The 18,798-nt window shown below is 38.7% G+C and overlaps 1 protein-coding gene across 4 annotated transcripts in view; it reads left to right on the top strand.

The window, feature by feature from the left end:
* Positions 1-18,402, top strand: part of MAB21L3 (mab-21 like 3) — a 36,837-nt gene extending 18,435 nt beyond the window's left edge. For 3 of the 4 annotated variants that reach the window (XM_069090265.1, XM_069090264.1, XM_069090262.1), the window contains 4 exons: positions 1,861-2,152; positions 11,899-12,080; positions 13,314-13,508; positions 16,095-18,402. In XM_069090265.1, coding sequence (XP_068946366.1) covers positions 1,885-2,152; positions 11,899-12,080; positions 13,314-13,508; positions 16,095-16,322 — 873 coding nt within the window. In that variant the 5' untranslated portion in view covers positions 1,861-1,884 and the 3' untranslated portion in view covers positions 16,323-18,402. The remainder of the gene's footprint in view (positions 1-1,860; positions 2,153-11,898; positions 12,081-13,313; positions 13,509-16,094) is intronic. The other variant, XM_069090263.1, reaches the window with a different exon arrangement.
* Positions 18,403-18,798: the final 396 nt, after the last annotated feature.

Below are 18,798 nucleotides of genomic sequence, written 5' to 3'. Positions count from 1 at the left end.
TATCACCATAGTCTTCCCAAATATCCTTGCCCCTCCTCCTCCTAGAGAGCCATCCCATTTAACAAACTATAGTTTTCAGAGGGGAAAAAAAAGTCAGCACCACTGATCAATACAGTGAAGTAGTCCGAAAATGTGTTCAATTTGTAAAATCTGTGGACCTCACACCTGCACAAAGCGACAGGTTGGGATGGATGGGAGTATCCTCTAGTATCTGTTCATTTAAGTCCCACTTGAATATTTATAACTTTATTCCATTCACTTTGATTCATCAGTCATTCCATTGAAATTGTTGCGCTTACTGTGTCTTTTGTTTTCTTGGTTCTGCTTACTTCATTCTGCATCAGTTCATATAGCTCTTTCTGTACTTCTCTGTATTAATCACACATTTCATGTCTTTTATCACAGTAATATTCCATTGATGTGCCACAATTAGTCTAACCACTCCCCAATTGATGGGCATCTACTTTGTTTCAAATTCTTTATTACCACAAACATTTCTACATTAAATATTTTTATATTTATGGAAACTTTCTTCTTATCAATGACTTCCTTAGGCCAATCCTTTCTTTTTACAGATTAAAAAGCTGAAACACAAGTGGTATGTCCAGAATTAGATAGCTACTAAGTATTTGAGGTAATATTTGAACTCCCAAGTTCAGTGTTTGGAAACTACCTCTTCAAGGTTGCCTCTTTAAGATTCACAGAAATGCCTGGGGCACTAAAAATTTTAATGACTTTCCCTTGGTCAAACAGCCAGAATGTGTAGATGTCCATAAGACCTTGAACCCAGGTCTTTCTGACTCCTAATCCGACCATCTATCTGCTACATCAGGTTTCCTCTCTTAGGAAATACCATGCATTGAAATAAATTAATATTAAAGTAATTAGGTTACATTGTATTGAAACTCAATATTATGTTTTTTTTATAAAACATTTAACTGAAATGTGTACCCTATGGCTACTATGGTAACAACCTTTGACTCAGTCAAACTGTGTTCCAAGACAGGTTTATAATCATGAAACCCTGGGAGAAAAGTAAGGGATGAGAGAGGAAAGCATCATTCATTCTCATGGTTAGTCACTCTTTCAGACCATTCTTGATAATACATTCTAATTCAAATCAACATTTATTAATCAGAGTATCATGTTAGGTCCTGAAAACAGCGCACAGATAAATGATCCAATCCTCTTTTCAGGACACTTAGAGTCTAAGCAACCATAATTCAAAATAATGCAATAAATGGATTGGACAGGTACAAACACTGCTATGGGAAACCAGAAGGAGAAATCATGAACTGGCACTGGAAGGCACTGAACCAAATTTCTGCTAAACTTAACTGGTTTAACCAAGATATTATTTTCCTCCTTCTTGTTGTATGTTCACTAGAAAAGTTCTTTTCCATCCCAGGTCAGTGAATTTAGTTTAACTAATTTCAACAACATTTATTTAGCTCCTATTTACTCTGCCCTGTGCCAGGTACTAGAGTTACAAACACAGTAGTGAAATTGTCCCTTCCTTCAAGGTGTTTCCATTCTATTGGGGGATACCACATATACTATGTATACATGATTACGTACATGAGGCAGCTAAGTGGCATAGTGGGCAGACAGCTGGACCTGGAGTCAGGAACACTTGCATTCATATACTACCTCAGACACTTCCTGACAATGTGACCTATGGCAAGTCACTTAATACATCTGATTGGTTTCTACATCTGTAAAGTGGGGATAATAATATACTTCGCTCCCTCCCAGAGGGGTTGGAAGGATATAATAATATAAAACGCAAAGCACCATGCAGAAGCTAGCTATTATTATTACAAAAACACCAAGTTAATACTTATATTCCGCTTTGCCTAGGTTTTGGCACCCACCCTTTTTGTCATGACAGTCCCAATAAAAGGACTGCTTGGGTATAAAAAGGACCAGACCCGACGATGGAGGTATTATTCCGTGAGTGGCTCTAGGCTCTTCTCTCCTATTCGAGATCCTGAAGAAATATACCAATGGCTGGAGGTAGATCAGTTTTTGAAGACTCTGCGGCAGTGGCATGAAACGGATGTGACAATGGATGGAGACATCATGCCAGCTAAGGTTGTTGAAGTGTTCATGAAGCTGGTGGAAGATTCAATTACATCCTGTAACCTCTCTGGTGAGTCTAGAAGCATGCAGGAGAAATTCGCTGAGTTTGATCTTGGAATTTGAGATTTCTGAGCTTCAGATAACCTTAGTGGTCATCTAGTGCAATCCATTCTTATTATTGATGAGAAAACTGAGGCTAAGAGGTTTAATTAACATGAGGGGATCAATGGAGTATAGTGGGCAGAGAGCCAGACTTTGAGTCAGGAAGACTGGGTTTAGATTTCTTCCTCTGACACTTAGGACCTGGGTGACCCTGGGTAAGTCACTTAACTCCTCTCAGTCCCAGTTTCCCCATCTATAGAATAGGAAAAATAATAGCAAGAATCCCACAGGGTTGTTGTGAAGCTCAAATAAGATAATAAATGTAAAGCACTTTGCAAACAGAATGTGCAAAAAAGTTAGCTATTAGTTAGGGTCCAAGCTCAAATAAGCATTAATAGAGCCGTGATTGGAATCTAGCTCCTCTCTGCCTCTTTATCCAGTGCTCCTTTTTCTAAGTTCTCTTGCTTATAAAGGTTTGCCTTATTGCTACAGAGAGCCACAGTGTTTCACTCCTTAAATGTCATCATCTGAAATAGTTCAACTTTCCCTCAACAGGATTTAGTCTATGCAGGACTATTTAGAAACATAGTATATTAGAGCTAGAAGGGAAGGAAGGAAGGAAGGAAGGAAGGAAGGAAGGAAGGAAGGAAGGAAGGAAGGGAAGAAGGAAGGAAGGAGGGGAAGAAGGAAGGAAGGAGGGAAGGAAGAAGGAAGAGAAGGAGGGAGGGAAGAAGGAAGGGAAGGAGGGAGGGAAGGAAGGAAGGAAAAAATATTTATTAAGAATTTGCTTTGTGCCAGTCACTGTGCCGAGAGTGCTAAAAAATATAAATAAAAAAGATAATCTCTGCACTTAAGTAACTTATATTTTAATCAAGTAAATCATCACAAATAGAGAAATACTATCTAGAGAAAGGAGTCTTAGCCTGGTAAATCACAGAGATGGAGAACTGATCCAAAGGGTAATCAGTTGACCAGTCCTTTCTTGGAAGCAAAGGTACTGTGAACTGATGATTACTGGATAGGAAGTGAGTGGAGATGGTATATTGTGAGTGGAGGCATACGGCAGAATGGTCTAGGTCAGGGGTGGAGAGCCTTCGACCTCAAGTCCTCATGTGACCCCCTAGGTCCTCAAGTACAGCCCTTTGACTGAATCTAAACCTCACATTTGAAGGACCTAGAGGGTCTCACATGTGTGGCAGCTTCCCCACCCCTACTTTAGGTAGAGATAACTGGATGAAATATGATGATGAAATGCAATTTAGTCCAACTAGATATAATGGGATAAATGGGATTTTTTTTCTCCCTTATTTAGTCTTTGAATCCTAGGGTGGGAGTTTCAAAGATTCCACAGATGAATGGATAAGTTTCCCCAGGGACTTAGAGCATTAAAGTTATTTTACAGATGAGGAAACTGAGGCCAAGATAAGTTGTAGTTTTCAATAGCATCATATACTCTCCTGACTCCAAATCTGGTGCTCTCTCCATTATTTGACACTGTGTCATGGACGGTAACAAAAACTCAGAAGCTTAATATATACATCTGTATATGTGTGTGTGATATAATAAAATAGCAAATCTCTGCCTAGACTCTTCAAAGGAATCAAAATTGTTAGGTGATATTATTTAATAACAGTATAATGTGCCATTCCTACCAAGTTAATTTGTGTGATAAGGATAAAGAATATCTTTTTTACTGCCTGTATCGATAAAGGAATGTTTCCTCTACACAAGCCCTCTTACACCATAGGTGTCCCATTGTCTTTCGAAGGTCTTGGTCTCTTATCCTACTTATAGAAAGATAAGGACCAATCTAGTAAAAGACAAATCTTTCAGAGATTGGTAAGTGAACAGATTGGACTGGGGAGTTACATTTCAAGAAGAGATATAGCAAATTGGAATGGTTTAGGAGACTCAAAACCCTGTCCTGTGAGAAACTGTTGAACTTGCTAAGGATGTTTAGTTTGGAGTAGAGTGACCTGGGCTTGGGGGTAATGAAGGAGAAATGGGGTGTTTTCAAATATCTGAAGGGTAAAACATATTAGGCGTGTCTTTCAGGACTTCAGAGTACAGAAAGGAGACCAATAGGTAGAAGTTATAAGGAGGTAGATTTAGGTTGGTTAGAATAAAGACCTCCCTAATAATTGGAGCTATTGAAAACTTCAGTGGAATGCCTTTATAGATAGTAAGTCCCTCGTCCCCAGAAGTATTCAAGCAGAGATTGGATCTCTTCTGTTTTCTTCCCTATTGTGACCAGGAGTCTAATGTGAAGAAGCAAGTCACTAGTACTTTGTCTTTTTGGTTCATGAAAACTCAGTCCTCAACAATTATTTGCTTTATTACAGAAAACTGAATTAAACTCACAGCCTCAAACATTCAGAGATTCCCACAGAAATGTTTGCTTTTCAGTTGCATCTTTTTGTGATCCCATTTGTTTTTTTTTCTTTTTGCAAAAATACTGGAGTGGTTTTCCATTTCCTTCTTCAGCTCATTTTTCAGATGGGGAAACTGAGGCAAACAGGGTTAAGTGACTTGCCCAGGGGCACACTGCTAGTAAAAGTCTGAGGCCAGATTTTAACTCAGGAAGATGAGTCTTCCTGATTTCAAACTCATCACTCTATTCACTGTGCTACCTAGCTGCCTTCCCACAGAAATATCAGTCCTTCAAAGGAAGGCCTTGTGAATATTATATTATCACACCTCCTCCAAGTCATTCTTCCAACTCAGTAGCTTACCACTGTTTAGCAAAAAACAGAAGTCTTAATATCTACACTAAAGCTTGACTTAATACTGTTTAGGTGGAACTCACCAATTGGAGAAATATTTATGTTGAGCTCTGAGTGACCATTCATAGAATAAGCCTTCAAAAGGGAGTTGATTAATTAGCTTACCTTGGTGAAAAGAGCCTAAGATTTGGACTCAGAAGACTTGGCTCAAGTCAGAATTCTAACTCTTGTTAGTCACTTAATCCACAAAGCATTTCATATCTCGACATCTCCATGTCTTTGTTTGGAAACTGAGGGTGATAATACTTGGAAAAACCTACCTTATTGTGAGATAAGTGCTTGTTGAGTTGTTTTTTAATTTAAATGTGTGTTTCTGATAGAATTTTAAAATGTGAGAAGTAAGATTAGCTATTATTATTTTGGACCCTTCTTAGAAAATATTCTATAGATATAGCTTGTTAAAAAAAAATTATGCTTGGTGGGTCAAGTGTCCTGGATAATTAAGTCTCCTTCCCACTTAGTGTGAATATCCCTGAGTGTTCTATCCTGGGACCAACACTCTTCTTTCTCCCCACTCTTTTCCTTAATGTTATTATCTCCACTGGATTTAATAATTCTCAATGCAGATGACTCCCAAGTTTCTATGTTTAGCCCTCTCTATTGAACTATAATCTTGAACTACAAACTGCCTAATGAACATCACAAACTCAGTATGTCCAAAAGAACGCATCATATTCCCTACTCAACCCCCTAAATCCCGAACCATGTACTATGAGGGACTGCTGAAGGAGTTAAAGATGTTTGTAAGGACACCATAGTTCTTTTAGTCACCCAGGTTTATAATGTAGGAGTAATCCTTGACTTTTTCCTCTGCTTCACAATCCCCAAAGAATTACACAATCATGTCATGTGTATTCTACTTCCATTACATCTCATGGGTCTGTCCTCTTTTCTCCATTCACATTCCACCAAAATAGATAAAGAACGTCCCCTCCCTCTATCTAAACTAATATAATAGTTTCCTCAAAAGTCTCCCTTCTTCCTGTTTCTCCCTTTTCCAATTCAGAGTAATCTTCCTGAAGCATAAGTCTCTCATGTCAGTGCCTTGCTCAAGAAACTTTGTTCACCATTACTTCTAAGATATAACACAGACTCTTCAACATATTGCTTGAGACCTGCTCCTATCTGGTTCCTACCCAACTTCCCAGCTTTACTCCATACTACCACCATTCACCAACTAACTCTCTCTTCTACAGCCAAACTGGGCTATTAGCTCTTTCCCCATTTTAACATCCCATCTTCCATCCTGCTGTGTTCATACAGGTGTTTCACTATTTCTGTAGTGAGCTCCCTGGTACAATGGGAAAAGCATTCGTTTGGGATTCAGAGGACTCTGGCTTCAAATCCTGCCTTTGATACTGCCTACTTCTGTGACTTTGGGCAAACTTCCTGGGCCTCAGCTACCCCATCTGTACAATGAAGCCAATGGGTAAAATAAATTGAAGTTACCAAATTCACAACTACAACCTTCCGAAGTACCAGTTGTATATATACAAATATATATACACACATATGTATGTACATATGTATATATACTCACACACATGTGTGTACATATGTATATATACTCACACGCATATATACATATACACATATATATGTAACATATGTGCATATATATTGTATATATATGTATATATAAATATCTCTGATGTCTATTCTAGCTTTAGATCTGTGATCCTATGTTCCCTTCTCATTTCTCCCATTCAAAACTTTTGTCTTTGTTCTAAGTTCATTCTCAGCTGACACCTTTTACAAGGGGCCAACTCCTTTGTGGAGCCTTCCTTGATCCCATTGGGTGCTAGCACTCTCTTCCTCAAATTACCTTCCATTATCCTTCAGCTGTTTATTAGAGTGCATACTCCCCTATCCCATGAGAAAGGTAAGATCTTTGAGTTCTAGAACTGGCCTTTGAACTTTGTATATCCAGTGTCTAATAGTTCCTGACATCTAGAAGGCATTTATTTAATCAGTGGTTGCTTTTTAATTGAATTGGTTTGGGGCTAGGCAGGGAGATAGCAGATAATGATTAAATGAAAGTAAATTTGAGACCTTTGATTTGAGGGAGTGATAGTGAAGGTTACAAGGGTTCAAAATGGGAACTATTCCCCTAACCCTCCACCCCTTAAAAAATCCATAACAATCCCCTAGTCTTTGTTAAATGGTCAGATGCTGGTATGTCCAGCTGAGTGCTCCCAAGTCACACTGCAATAAAGAATACATGGAGAGGGGCGGCTAGGTGGCATAGTGAATAGAGCACCAGTCCTGGAGTCAGGAGGACCTGAGTTCAAATCTGGCCTCAGACACTTAACCCAAAAACTAACCATGTAACCTTGGGCAAGTCACTTAACCCCAGTTGCCCTCCAAAAAGCAAAAAAAAAAAAAAATTTTTTTTTTGAAAAAAAAAAAAAAAAGAAAGAGTGATACTTCTATCATCAGGACAAGATAAAGTTCATCCAGGGCTTCCCAAAGAATTACCTAAATTATGGACTGAGCCAGTCAGCCAGCCTTTCTCATGTACTTAGGCGTATATGAATGTTATGTTAATCTTTGTCAAATTTGTCATTTTGACTTTTCCAAGGAAGGTAAATAGACACTGATTCAAGAAAATGTGATCTTTATGTGAGAAAAAAAAAGTGCATTTATGTCTTTAAAGACAAAAGAGAACAAAGTAGATTTAGGAGTTTGGGGTCCACTTATTTATCAGAATAATTTATTATAGTACAGTGAAAATCCATCAACCTACAAACATTTATTAAGCACCTGTAATTCTACTCAGCCGTCAATCTGCTTTTCCTTAAGCAAAAGTCAGGCTGCCTCTCCACTCCACCCCACTCCCATTCAATCAACTCCAGAGAATCCCTGTTAACTCCAAGATCAACTGTAAAATCCTCTTTGGCTTTCTAAGCCCTTCATAACCCAATGTCTTCCTACCTTTCCAGTCTTCGCAGGCCTTACTCTTCCCCCTGCCCTGTCCCTTGTAATGCAGTGACACTGGCCTCCTTGTTTCTCTCACAAGGCATTTGATCTCCTGACTCCATGAATTTTTACTGGGGGTCCTCCCTCCCTTGGAAGGTTCTACCTCCTCATCTATATTTCCTGGCTTAGCTAACTTCCTTCAAGTTTCAGTTAAAAACCTCATCATCTTCAAGAAGCCTTTCCTGATTCCCTTTAATGTTAGTTTCTTCCCTCTGTTAATGACTTTGGTTTATCTCTTGTTTTATTGCTTGTTTGTACATAGCTGTTAGCATGCTGTGCCCCTATTAGATTGCGAGTTCCTTGAAAGCAGGCATTGGGGTTTTTTTCTTTGTTTTGTTTTTGATGTTTTTTTTTTTTGATGTGTTTGCTTTTTGTTTTGTTTTGTCTTTATGTCAACAAAACATAATGCAATTCACTTGGCATGCTAGCTACTGTGCAGTCGCTAGGGATATAAACACAAAAAAAAACAATATCCCTAATCCTAAAGGGGTTTATATTCTATCAGGAGAGACAACATATACATAAAGAAATATTAAAAAAATAATATACAAGGCAATTTGTAGGAAGAAAACACTAGTAAGTGGGGATGAGCAAGAAAAGCTTCTTTTTTTCCCTTGTAGCTCAGATGATTAGGGAAGACTTCACAGAAGCTAGAGGCTGAAGTCAGAAATACCTGAGTTAAAATCAGGCCTCAGACACCTACTAACTATGTGATCCTAGGCAAGTTACTTAACCTTTGTCTGCCTCAATTTCCTCATCTGTAAAATGGGAATCATAACAGCACCTACCTTGCAGGGTTGTTGTGAGGAGCAAACGAAATATTAATTGTCAAGTAATTAGCACATTGCCTGACACATATTAAGTGTTATATGGTGAACTATATAAATATTATTATTATCATGAAAAAAGTTATACTGGAAGGAAAAGAATGTTAATGTGTTATCTTTTTAAAAAAAAGATAATTGTGAAAAATCATTTCACTTTTTGAATTGCTTTATAACAGTGCTCTTATTTTAAGAAGAAATGAGTTGACTCTATAATGTTAGTTTCTTCCCTCTGTTAATTATCTCCGGTTTATCTCCTCTCTATTGCTTTGATTTATATTATCGAAAATTTTTCTAGTAAATCAATATCTTTTACTAAAAAAAAAAAAAGGTTTCATGTGTGAGGGGATGCTTGAGTTGAGCACGGAAGGAAACTATGGATTCTAAAAGGCAGAGGTGAAGAAGGAATATTCCAGAAATAGCTGTGCAAAGATGACAAATGTAAAGTTGGAAGGGTTGGAAAGATCTGGAGTCAGAAGAGCTTGATCTGAATGTCAGTTCTATCATTTAATAGCTATATGACCTTGGACAAGCTTCCTTGCACTCATAGTTTGCCTTTATAAAAATTTAGGAGATTTAACTAGATGGCCTTCGAGTCACTTCTAGATCTCAATCTAATCATAATTGTTCTGCCTCTTTTCTTCCTAGAAAATGAGGCAGTAACATCTCTAGTCATCCTTCATTTCCTTCCACCATGACCCATGTGTATTTCAGATTGCTGTAATCAGGATAAATAAAGCAATGTCTGTCAATGTGATAGAGATACTACATAGATACTGGAAGTTGTGAAAGAACTAGAGAAGTGGTTCCATTCCGAGTGGCATTTGGTCCTCCCAATGCCTTATGGCCTCTCTAGGAAGGGAGGGATGAAGTCTTTGTCATCAGCCCTCTTTCCTCCCTTCTGAGCCACCCCCTTCTCCAAAGGAGAAATTTATACTGCTAAGGCAAAAAAGCATGGTTCCATCTCATCTTGTTCCTGCTGTCTCCACTGCCCTTAGGGCCCTAAGGGTAACCATGAGGAAGTATGGCGTCAATGAGACTGGCAATGATAGACTCTCAAGTTATCACTTACTGTTACATTAGCTAGTATATTCTTAGTGCTTTAAGGTTTGCAAAATACTTTACATTAAGTTATTTCATTTAATCCTCACTACAACCCTTGGAAGTAGATGCTATTACCCCATTTTACATATGAGGAAACTGAGGTACAGAGGGATTAAGTGATTTGTTGGGTCAAACAACTCATAAATGTCTGAGGTAAGATTCAAACTTGAGTCTTCCTGACTCCAAGTCCAGCACGCTATACACTGCACCATCTTGAATATACTTAGCCTCAGAGGGAAGAGGAAGGAATGAAGAGTGGAATTTTTAGGCAGACAGATTTCAAGTTTAATGTAAAGGAAAGTTCCTACTGAGAGCCACCCAAAAGTGGAATGGGCTCCCTGGGGGTGAGGGGTGAGACAATGATGTCCCCCTCACTTGATATCTTAAGGCAAAGGCAGGTTGACCATTGGTTAGGATATGCTGTAGGGGAAATTTCTGTTAAGATACAAATTGAGCCTTCTAGGTTACTTCTAGCTCTCTCTCTTTTTAGTTTTATTTTTCCTCTTTTTTTTTTACAAAAAATAAACTTAAACATTTCAACATAAACAAAGAACAAGAGACAGAGTTGAGAAGGGAGAGTATTCCAGGCATGGACAATCAGAGAAAATGCTCAGATCCCAGAGATACAGGGTTTTATGCATAGAATAGTCAGGGGACCACTGTCACTGGGTCAAAGAGTGTGTGGTGGGGAGTGAAATGGAAGGAGACAAAAAAGATAGGGAATGGGAGAACGATTATGGAGGGCTTTGAACATTAGAAAACAGATAGCATGACTAATAAACATAGCGTAGTAAGGAAAGCATATGGAATTACCAACAAATTATTATTGTTGATGGTAACTTATGTTTCTATAGATTTGCAAAGGTTTAAGTTTTACAAAGCACTTTCCTCACAACAACCCTGGGATATTGGTTGTACAAATATTAATGTTATCGTGGAAACTGAGGCTTTGAGAAGATGAAGTAATTTGCCACAGGTAGTAAAATGAAGCATCAGAGTCAGATCTTTTGACTCTTACTTCCTTGAAGTACAACACTTTCAATTACTCCAAAGTATCTCTCAAGCAAAGATTCTTAACCTTTTTTATGTCATGGAGCCCTTTGGCAGTCTAGTGAACCTATAACCCCCACTTTTGGAGAAGAATTTATTTTTTGTAATTTTTTTTTCTTTTAAACTTAAATACAAAATGAATAAAGAAAAATCCCACGCACACAGCAGAGCATGAGAGGATTCAATATAAAACAATAAATTTCTATTCAATGTCTATTAATATAATATAATAATAAAATAATAATATGTAATATTATATAATATGTAAAATATATTATAATAATATTATATGATATTATTATATAATATAATATATAATAAAATATAATATAATAATAAAAATAATAGTATAATAAATGCTACACATTCTTTTCCAAACCACTCAGCTTTTCTTTGCTTCTTTGTTGGTTTTCTTTTGTACTAAACTGTGTGCAGAATAATGTTTTTAAATGCATAAAATAGAATACACAGGATTGCAAAGGGATTGATTACATTGAAATACAGTTATCAGAGGGGCGGCTAGGTGGCACAGTGAGTAAAGTGCTGGCCCTGGAGTCAGGAGGACCTGAGTTCGGTTCCGGCCTCAGACACTTAACACCCACACCAAGAAAAACTAGCCATGTAACCTTGGGCAAGTTACTTAAACCCAATTGCCCTCCAAAAGGCAAAAAAAAAAAAAAAGAAATACAATTATCAAAATACATTTTTAAAAAACAACAAAACAAGTCCATGGCCACCAGGTTAAGAATCACTGCTCTACAGGTTTGTAAAAAGCAGAGTTCTTTGGGTAATGCTTAGAGAAATATTTACCTGGAATTTCTTTGTCATTTGTGTCTAACCCCTAAATGCCCTTCCCTGTTGCTAACACTGAAAACTACTCCACCTATTGTCAGGAATATCAGTGCCAGTTCTGTCTCTGTTGCTTTAAGCAAGATTTTCTCTTTTTAACAAATTGCTCTGGGATTTCCCAACAGGTGAAATCAGCATATTAGACAGTACTGGCCCCTGTGTTCGATTGATGGTGGAGACATCAGAATTTCAGGTGGAGGTAGAGCTGATTCCCGTGGTGGAAATTCGCAACCGATGGTGTGACAAAGCTCGGTGGCCTCGATGGTTCTCACGCTGGCCTTCTCGGGAGAAAGTAGAATATGTTAAGGTACCAGGAACTTATGACTGTAGATTGAGGCATTTTTTTTTAAAAGCAATCGGGGTTAAGTAACTTGCTCAAGGTTACACAGCCAGTTATTTCTGGGTGTGGTGCTGAGTATCTGAGCCCGGATTTGATCCAGGTCATCCCGACACTGGAACTGGTGCTCTTACTGGCTGAGCTACCTGGCTGCCCCTAAGCAATTGGGGTTAAGTAACTTGCTCAAGGTTACACGGCCAGGTGTTTCTGGCTGGGTGCTAAGTGACTGAGCCCAGGATTCAATCTCCAGGTCTTCTCAACACTGGAGCCGGTGCTCTTACTTGCTGTGCTACCTGGCCGCCCCAACCCCAGTTACATTTAACCAATTAACTTGAATTAGTTTTTACAAAGAGATAGTTTCTTTGAAGATTTAGCCACCCCTAAACTGAAGCATTTTTTCACACAGCATAATGTCAGAAAATATTTTGCATGACTTAATATGAATAATGAGTATCATAGTTCTTGCCTTCTCAATGGATGAAAAAGCTAATAGAGGGAGGAAGAGAATTTGGAACTGAAAGTAAAAAATAAAATGACTACCAAAATTTAAAAGTACCAAGGGCTAGGGTGGGAATGGCCTCTATAGAGCTAACTAGAGAATGGGTTACTATTAAAAAAAAAAACACAAGTGATTACCTGAAGGAGAGTTCTGATTTGCCATGTAAAGAAGGAATACCAAAGGACTGAATGCACAGTATTCAGAGGAAAATGATAAATATCCCATGAACCTCAGGTCCCTCCTGTTAGCTTCCCTTTCAAGAAGGGAAAATTCTGGGGGTTCCTTTAAAATAGAAGAGTCAGAATGACATAATGATTAGAAAACTGGCCTTGGAGCTAGGATACAGGTTCGCTTCTGTCCTCTGACACAGATTTGCTGTGTGATGTTGGGCAAATCACTTAGCTTCTCAGTACCCCAGGCAGCTATTTCAGATTACAAATTACAGAGAAAGTGCTTCTACATGCACTGGTAAAGAGAGTTTCCTTATCTGAGTTTCCTATATCAACAAAATCATCATCCCTATTTCTAGACTTTCAGTATACAGTAACATGCCCTGACATTCACATTGCTTACCCTTTGATCTCTTAGACAAGATAGAAAAATCCCTCTTGGTTCTCTTTTCCCATTCTGAAATTTCCTTACCATCCTAGAGATGGGTTTCTCATTCAGGTGATTGCATTTTTCCTATTTCTGTCACCCTGCAGTCATTCGGGTTTAACCTGATGGCTCGCTCTAGTTACCACTGGCAGTTGAGTTTTGACCGAGCTGAGTTTATGCTGATGGAGGGGATAGATGATGATGGTGGCTGCCGAAAGATATGTTACCAGGTCCTGAGACAAATGAAAGAGGATGTTTGGTGTCCCGGAAATAGACCTGTCATCACATCCCAGCATCTCCAGGTATATGTGCCAGACAAGGGTTTTGGAGAAGTCAGGAAGAGTGGGGGGTGGGAGGGGGGGACAGTCTTCTATGAAACTATTAGACTAGTTGGGCTTGCTTAGCTAAGATTCAATGATCCCTCTCCTCAGGAATTTTCTAATTTGTTCCCTATGAAGACCCATTACCACTCAAGAATTAACAGATTGGTATATTAGATAAAATGCTGGAATTGATGTCAGGAAGATATAGGTTCAAAGGCTATCTCAGATACTTCCTAATTGTGTGAACTTCTAAGCATTGGTTTTCTTATCAGTACAATGAAGGTAGTAGGTCTGGAAGACCTCTCAGAGCTCTTTCAGATCAGCTCTAAATCTATGATACTGTAAAAATTACACACAAGACCTATGGTGGGATAATGAATTCAAAAAGGGAGGCATCATGGTCTCCATAGGACAACTGGGGTTTTGGGACCTAGAAAAGGAAAGAATTACGGAAGACATATTAGCTTGCTTCAAATATTTACAGGGTTGCAAGGAGGAAGAAGCAATGTGGTGAAATGGAGAGAGAGCCAGGAAGACCCAGGTTCAAATCCTACCTGGGACACAAACTGGCTGAATGAGCTAGAGCAAGTTACTTTACCATTTCATTTCCCCAAGCAGGCAACTCTCTGGGATATAAATGCAATTAATTCATCCCCTCCCCCGCCCCCCTCCACACACACACACACATTAATCTTGTTCTACTCGGTCCCAGAAGGTAGAACTAGAAACAATAAGTGAAGGAAATTGTAGAGGGGCAAGTATTAGTTGACTCCAAGGAAAATTTTTCCTGAAAATTACAGTTGTCCAAGAGCATAATGGGTAATGAGTTTCCCCTCATCGAAGGTTTTCAACAGTTATCCATCAGCTGGATAACCACTTGCTGGTATTACTGTAAAAGACTTATCAATCAGGAATGAGTTGAACCAGATAGCCGCTGACATCTCTTCCAATGTTCAGATTCTGAGATTTATCTCAGCCCCCTATCAGGGAAGCACAGAAACCTTGCTAGGATTTCACTTGGTATGATCCCTACAGGTTTACCATATCCCCCCCAAAACTCAGTTTGGGGATATATTGTCCCTTTCCCATGTTCAGTGACCAGAGACTTCTAAATTAATGCATATATGCATCAAACAGACAACTAGGGCCATAGGAGATATTAAAAAGTGCTGTTATTATCATCTGAAGCTCTGCCCACACCCATATAATACCATCAGCACATTCTGATTCCAATTCACTTTTAAGGATTTTTACTGACTGTGCCACCTACCTCATCACCAACCCAACTCAACATCTCATTTGACAATATCTTTCTCATATCCCTCTGTCTCAATTTCTGGTCCAGTATATAACTGTTTGACTATGTCACATTTAGTGAATCTCTATAACTTTAACAGGCCTCAAAAGCCTAGTAGACTCTGCCATCCCAGATGAGGTAGCTTTGGTTTCATTAGCTTTGGTTTTTATTCTTGACCACAGAAGGTCCAGTGGTTTAGGAGAAGATAGGATTTATTTATAGGCCCACAGACAGAAAACTAATCAATCAATTGACAAGCACTTGTTAATTATCTATGTTGAGATGGGGAGTTGAAAATTAAGGAACTTAGAGTCTATTGAACTAAGACTCCATCTATGTTTGGTGGTTTCATGCCTACAAAAGTTTTTGGCCCATAATGGAAATGTTCCTTTAATGGAGGCTCAGAGGCTTTTAGGGCATATATTGTGTTTATAACCACAGCATCCTTTCAGTAGACTTCCTTTCCTCTGTCATGTTTTCCTTCAAGAATCACTTTTGTGCATTTTAGGCCTCTTTCTCTATTCCAGTGATAACAATCATAACAAGGTCCCCTGTGAATACTTAACCTATTTCCTAGCCCACAGACTTGGTCCTTGAAAATATAACTTGAAATGGTTTTATGGGTTCAGGTTAGATCTTTACTTTCTCACTCTCTGTTGCCTTTTTATTAATCAAGCTTTTTCAACCTTGAGTCCCTAAGAATTTTAATTTGAAAAAAAAAAAATCTACCCTGTCATTCAAGAGCATTTTAAGCAATCTTATCCCCACCCTCCTTTTCAGTCTCATTTCCTATTGCTTCCCATTCTCTGTTCCAGTCAGAATGACCTGAGAGTTGTTGCCCACACATAAAGTTCATCTCCCATTGCAAGGAATATCCCCCCCATATCTGTAATGCCTTACTTCAAACTTCCTCCAAACCCAGGTCAGGTGCTACCTCCTAACCTGCACGAGGTCATTGGGGATCTTCTCCAGTAATTAGTATTGCCTCTCTCTTGAAATGACCTTCTCTTACTATGGTGTGCATACTTTCTATTGACTTGTGAGCCTGATGAGTCTCCAGTATAACATAATCTCTCTGAGGCAGGAGTGGTCTCATTTCATCTTTGTGTCTCCAGTGCCTTGTTCATAATAGATGCTTTCAAATACTTGCTGAATGAATTTATGGATATGACAACTATGGCCTCTGTACCTTGTGTCTTCAGAACTTCCAATAGATGTCTTCCATTCTATAATTCATGAGTATTTTTGGTCCCTTCTCCTTTCTACAGACTATATTGTTTTGGACTTGTGAAAAGTATCCACGTTCCAAAGACTGGAGTATCTTCAAAAAAGCCTTCTTGCGGTTGGTCCGGAAACTGTACAAGTGTGTGAACCAGAGCTACCTGAAACACTTTTTCGTCAAGAATACCAACATGTTTCAATATTCCAGCAAAAATGACTTGGACTCTGTGGCCCAAAAGCTGAACCTTTTCCTAAAGAACCCAGTGCTCCAATAAGACTGAGAACTAGACATGGTCTCCAAGGCTTCCAGGGGGCAATCCCCCTTGGCCTTGCCTGACTTCTCCTTTGATGACCATGCTAGTGGAAGTTGGGACTCTGACCACCTGCCATGGTTCTGATAAGACAGAGGAGACATGAACCAAGAGCATTTCAAACTATATCCCACAATGCCCCACCCATATCTTAGGTGGTTTGGGTTAATTGTTTTACTTCTAAACTACCTCACTTGGGAGCTGAGCCTGTCCAAGTCACAGATTGTGAACTATTGATAGTTCAATGTTTATTTACCTCTGATCAGACTCCTTACTGTCTAGTAGAGAGGAGAGAGAAGACCGGATCTCCTAGTACTGGAAATCGGCATGATGACCTGGTATACTTCCACATCACTGATCAGAGAATACCATTTTTTCCATTTGTAAAATGGGAATATTAATGCCTGCTTCATCAAGGTCTTGTGAGGTTACTCTGATGCCCTTTCAGGTGAAAGGCACTTAATCAATACAAAGTGTTATTAGGAGTGACATCTGCATCTAGGATGGAGAGCTTGCCTATATCATTGATTAAAAAAATAGGTTTAATAGCTAACTGTGTTAGTATTTCACTGACTATTCTCGTTACTCTCCCAATCACTGTGTTTCACATGGGTCCCTTTAGGCTGGTTGGTTTATTTGGCTAGTTGATGGCCTGATGGTAGGTCAATAGAAGATCAGTGGGATGGCTGGGCATGGGCACTGGTTACTATTACTCAAGGCCATTGCCTCTGATGTGATTCATGGATGATATAACACAGACACCACCTATTGCTATAGAGACCACCACTACTCAGAGCTGACTTAGAGGGCTTAGCATAAGGCAAAGATCATTGACTAGATTCGAAAGGTTGGGGTTCAAATCACACATGGGACCTTGGGAAATGTGACTTTGGGAAGCTCATTTAACCTCCACTGACTTCAGTGTCTACATACATAAACTGGGGAGTTTGGAGTAGAACTGTCTCAATCCCTTTCAGGTCTAGACCTATGATTCTATAATCCTATGTAATTTTCACTCAGTTGTAAATGTTTATTGATTAATTGAAAACTTGACTGAGGGCCAAAAAGCAGTTCTGATTTTAAATGTCATTAGAATCAACAGGAAACCAAGCATCCTAAAAGTAATGAAAATAAATTAAGCAGAAATTCCCAAATTTTCAACCAAAAGCAATGATGTCCAACTCTTTCCCCAGTCGTGAATCTCATCTCCAATATCCTCAATGAGTCATTCAGCCTCCTCTAGATTGAAAGGAATTTACTCCTTCTGAGACAACCCATTTCCATTTTGAGCATTACTAACTGTGAGGAAGCTTTCCCCCTACATGAAGTTGAAATCTATCTCCTTGAAATATTCACCCAATGCTTCTAATTCTGCCCACTGGGAACAAGTAAATAATGAGATAATTGTTGGGAATTGAATGAACCACACTGACTCCATCTTGAGACTGAGTTCTGGTTCTAGCTCAGTTGCCTTTCTTTTCTGTTATGGGTCTAGTCCAATTTCTGTCCTGTGAGAAAATTTTATTCAATTAAGGGAATTGTGAGAAAATTTCAGTACATTGTTTGAACCTAGTCCTTAGTACCTGGGAAGCTGGGCCACTTCTACCTGTTGCTGAGAGACTCTTAAACAAGAGCCTGAATTGTGCTGACCAGAAACCCAATAGGATCCAAAGATTGATGCAAGGAGGGTTTTTTTCCTCACAGTTATACATCTCTAGCAACCCATAGGTCTTATCTGGAAATGGCTCCATACTGGACAATCAGTTAGTTTCCATGTTCTCTTGATTGCATATAGACTCTTCGGGCAGTGGGATATCTCTTTTCCTGATTTCAGGGAATTGTACCTATTCACTCTCCCCCTCCCAACTTGGAATGTCCTTATTCTTTCTTCCAATTATAAATCAGATAACCTAATCTTGTATCCTGGTTTATATCCTGTTAATTGTTTTCTTTGAACGCATAAAAATCTATCTCCCCCTGTATTCAAGGTCCAGTGCCAAGCTATGTAATTGGTATCTATTGCTTTTAATAAATAGATAGTGTTCAGAAGCTCAATTCATTGTTTCCTTCATCTTTAACCATTGCAATAAGACATTCTTTTTCCACATGAAAATCCTAATATATTTGAAATATATGAAAATTTATAAATCTTAAACATTTGAAAAATGCCACCATGCCCTGCCCCCAGGCTTCTCTGTTCTAGGCTAAACATGTGTTGCCTTCGTCACCACAACCAACAAAATATTCGAGTGCCTATTTTGTACATGATGTGATGATAAGCATTCAAGGGGATACACAAAAATATAAAACGGACTTTGATGGCAAGGAATTTATAACCCAGTTCTAAAAATAAGATGTGGACATATGGAAATATAACTGTAAAATTAAGGCAATATATGGTAAATGCCGATGAATAGGGATCAGAGGAGGGTTACAGCAG

This window comes from Petaurus breviceps, unplaced genomic scaffold, assembly GCF_028583685.1.
Source record: "Petaurus breviceps papuanus isolate PSGF00001 unplaced genomic scaffold, PetGlider_PUasm1.0 186, whole genome shotgun sequence".
In the NCBI taxonomy this organism is placed as follows: domain Eukaryota; kingdom Metazoa; phylum Chordata; class Mammalia; order Diprotodontia; family Petauridae; genus Petaurus; species Petaurus breviceps.
Note: the sequence above shows the minus strand (reverse complement) of the source record. Positions and strands in the feature narration are given on the sequence as shown.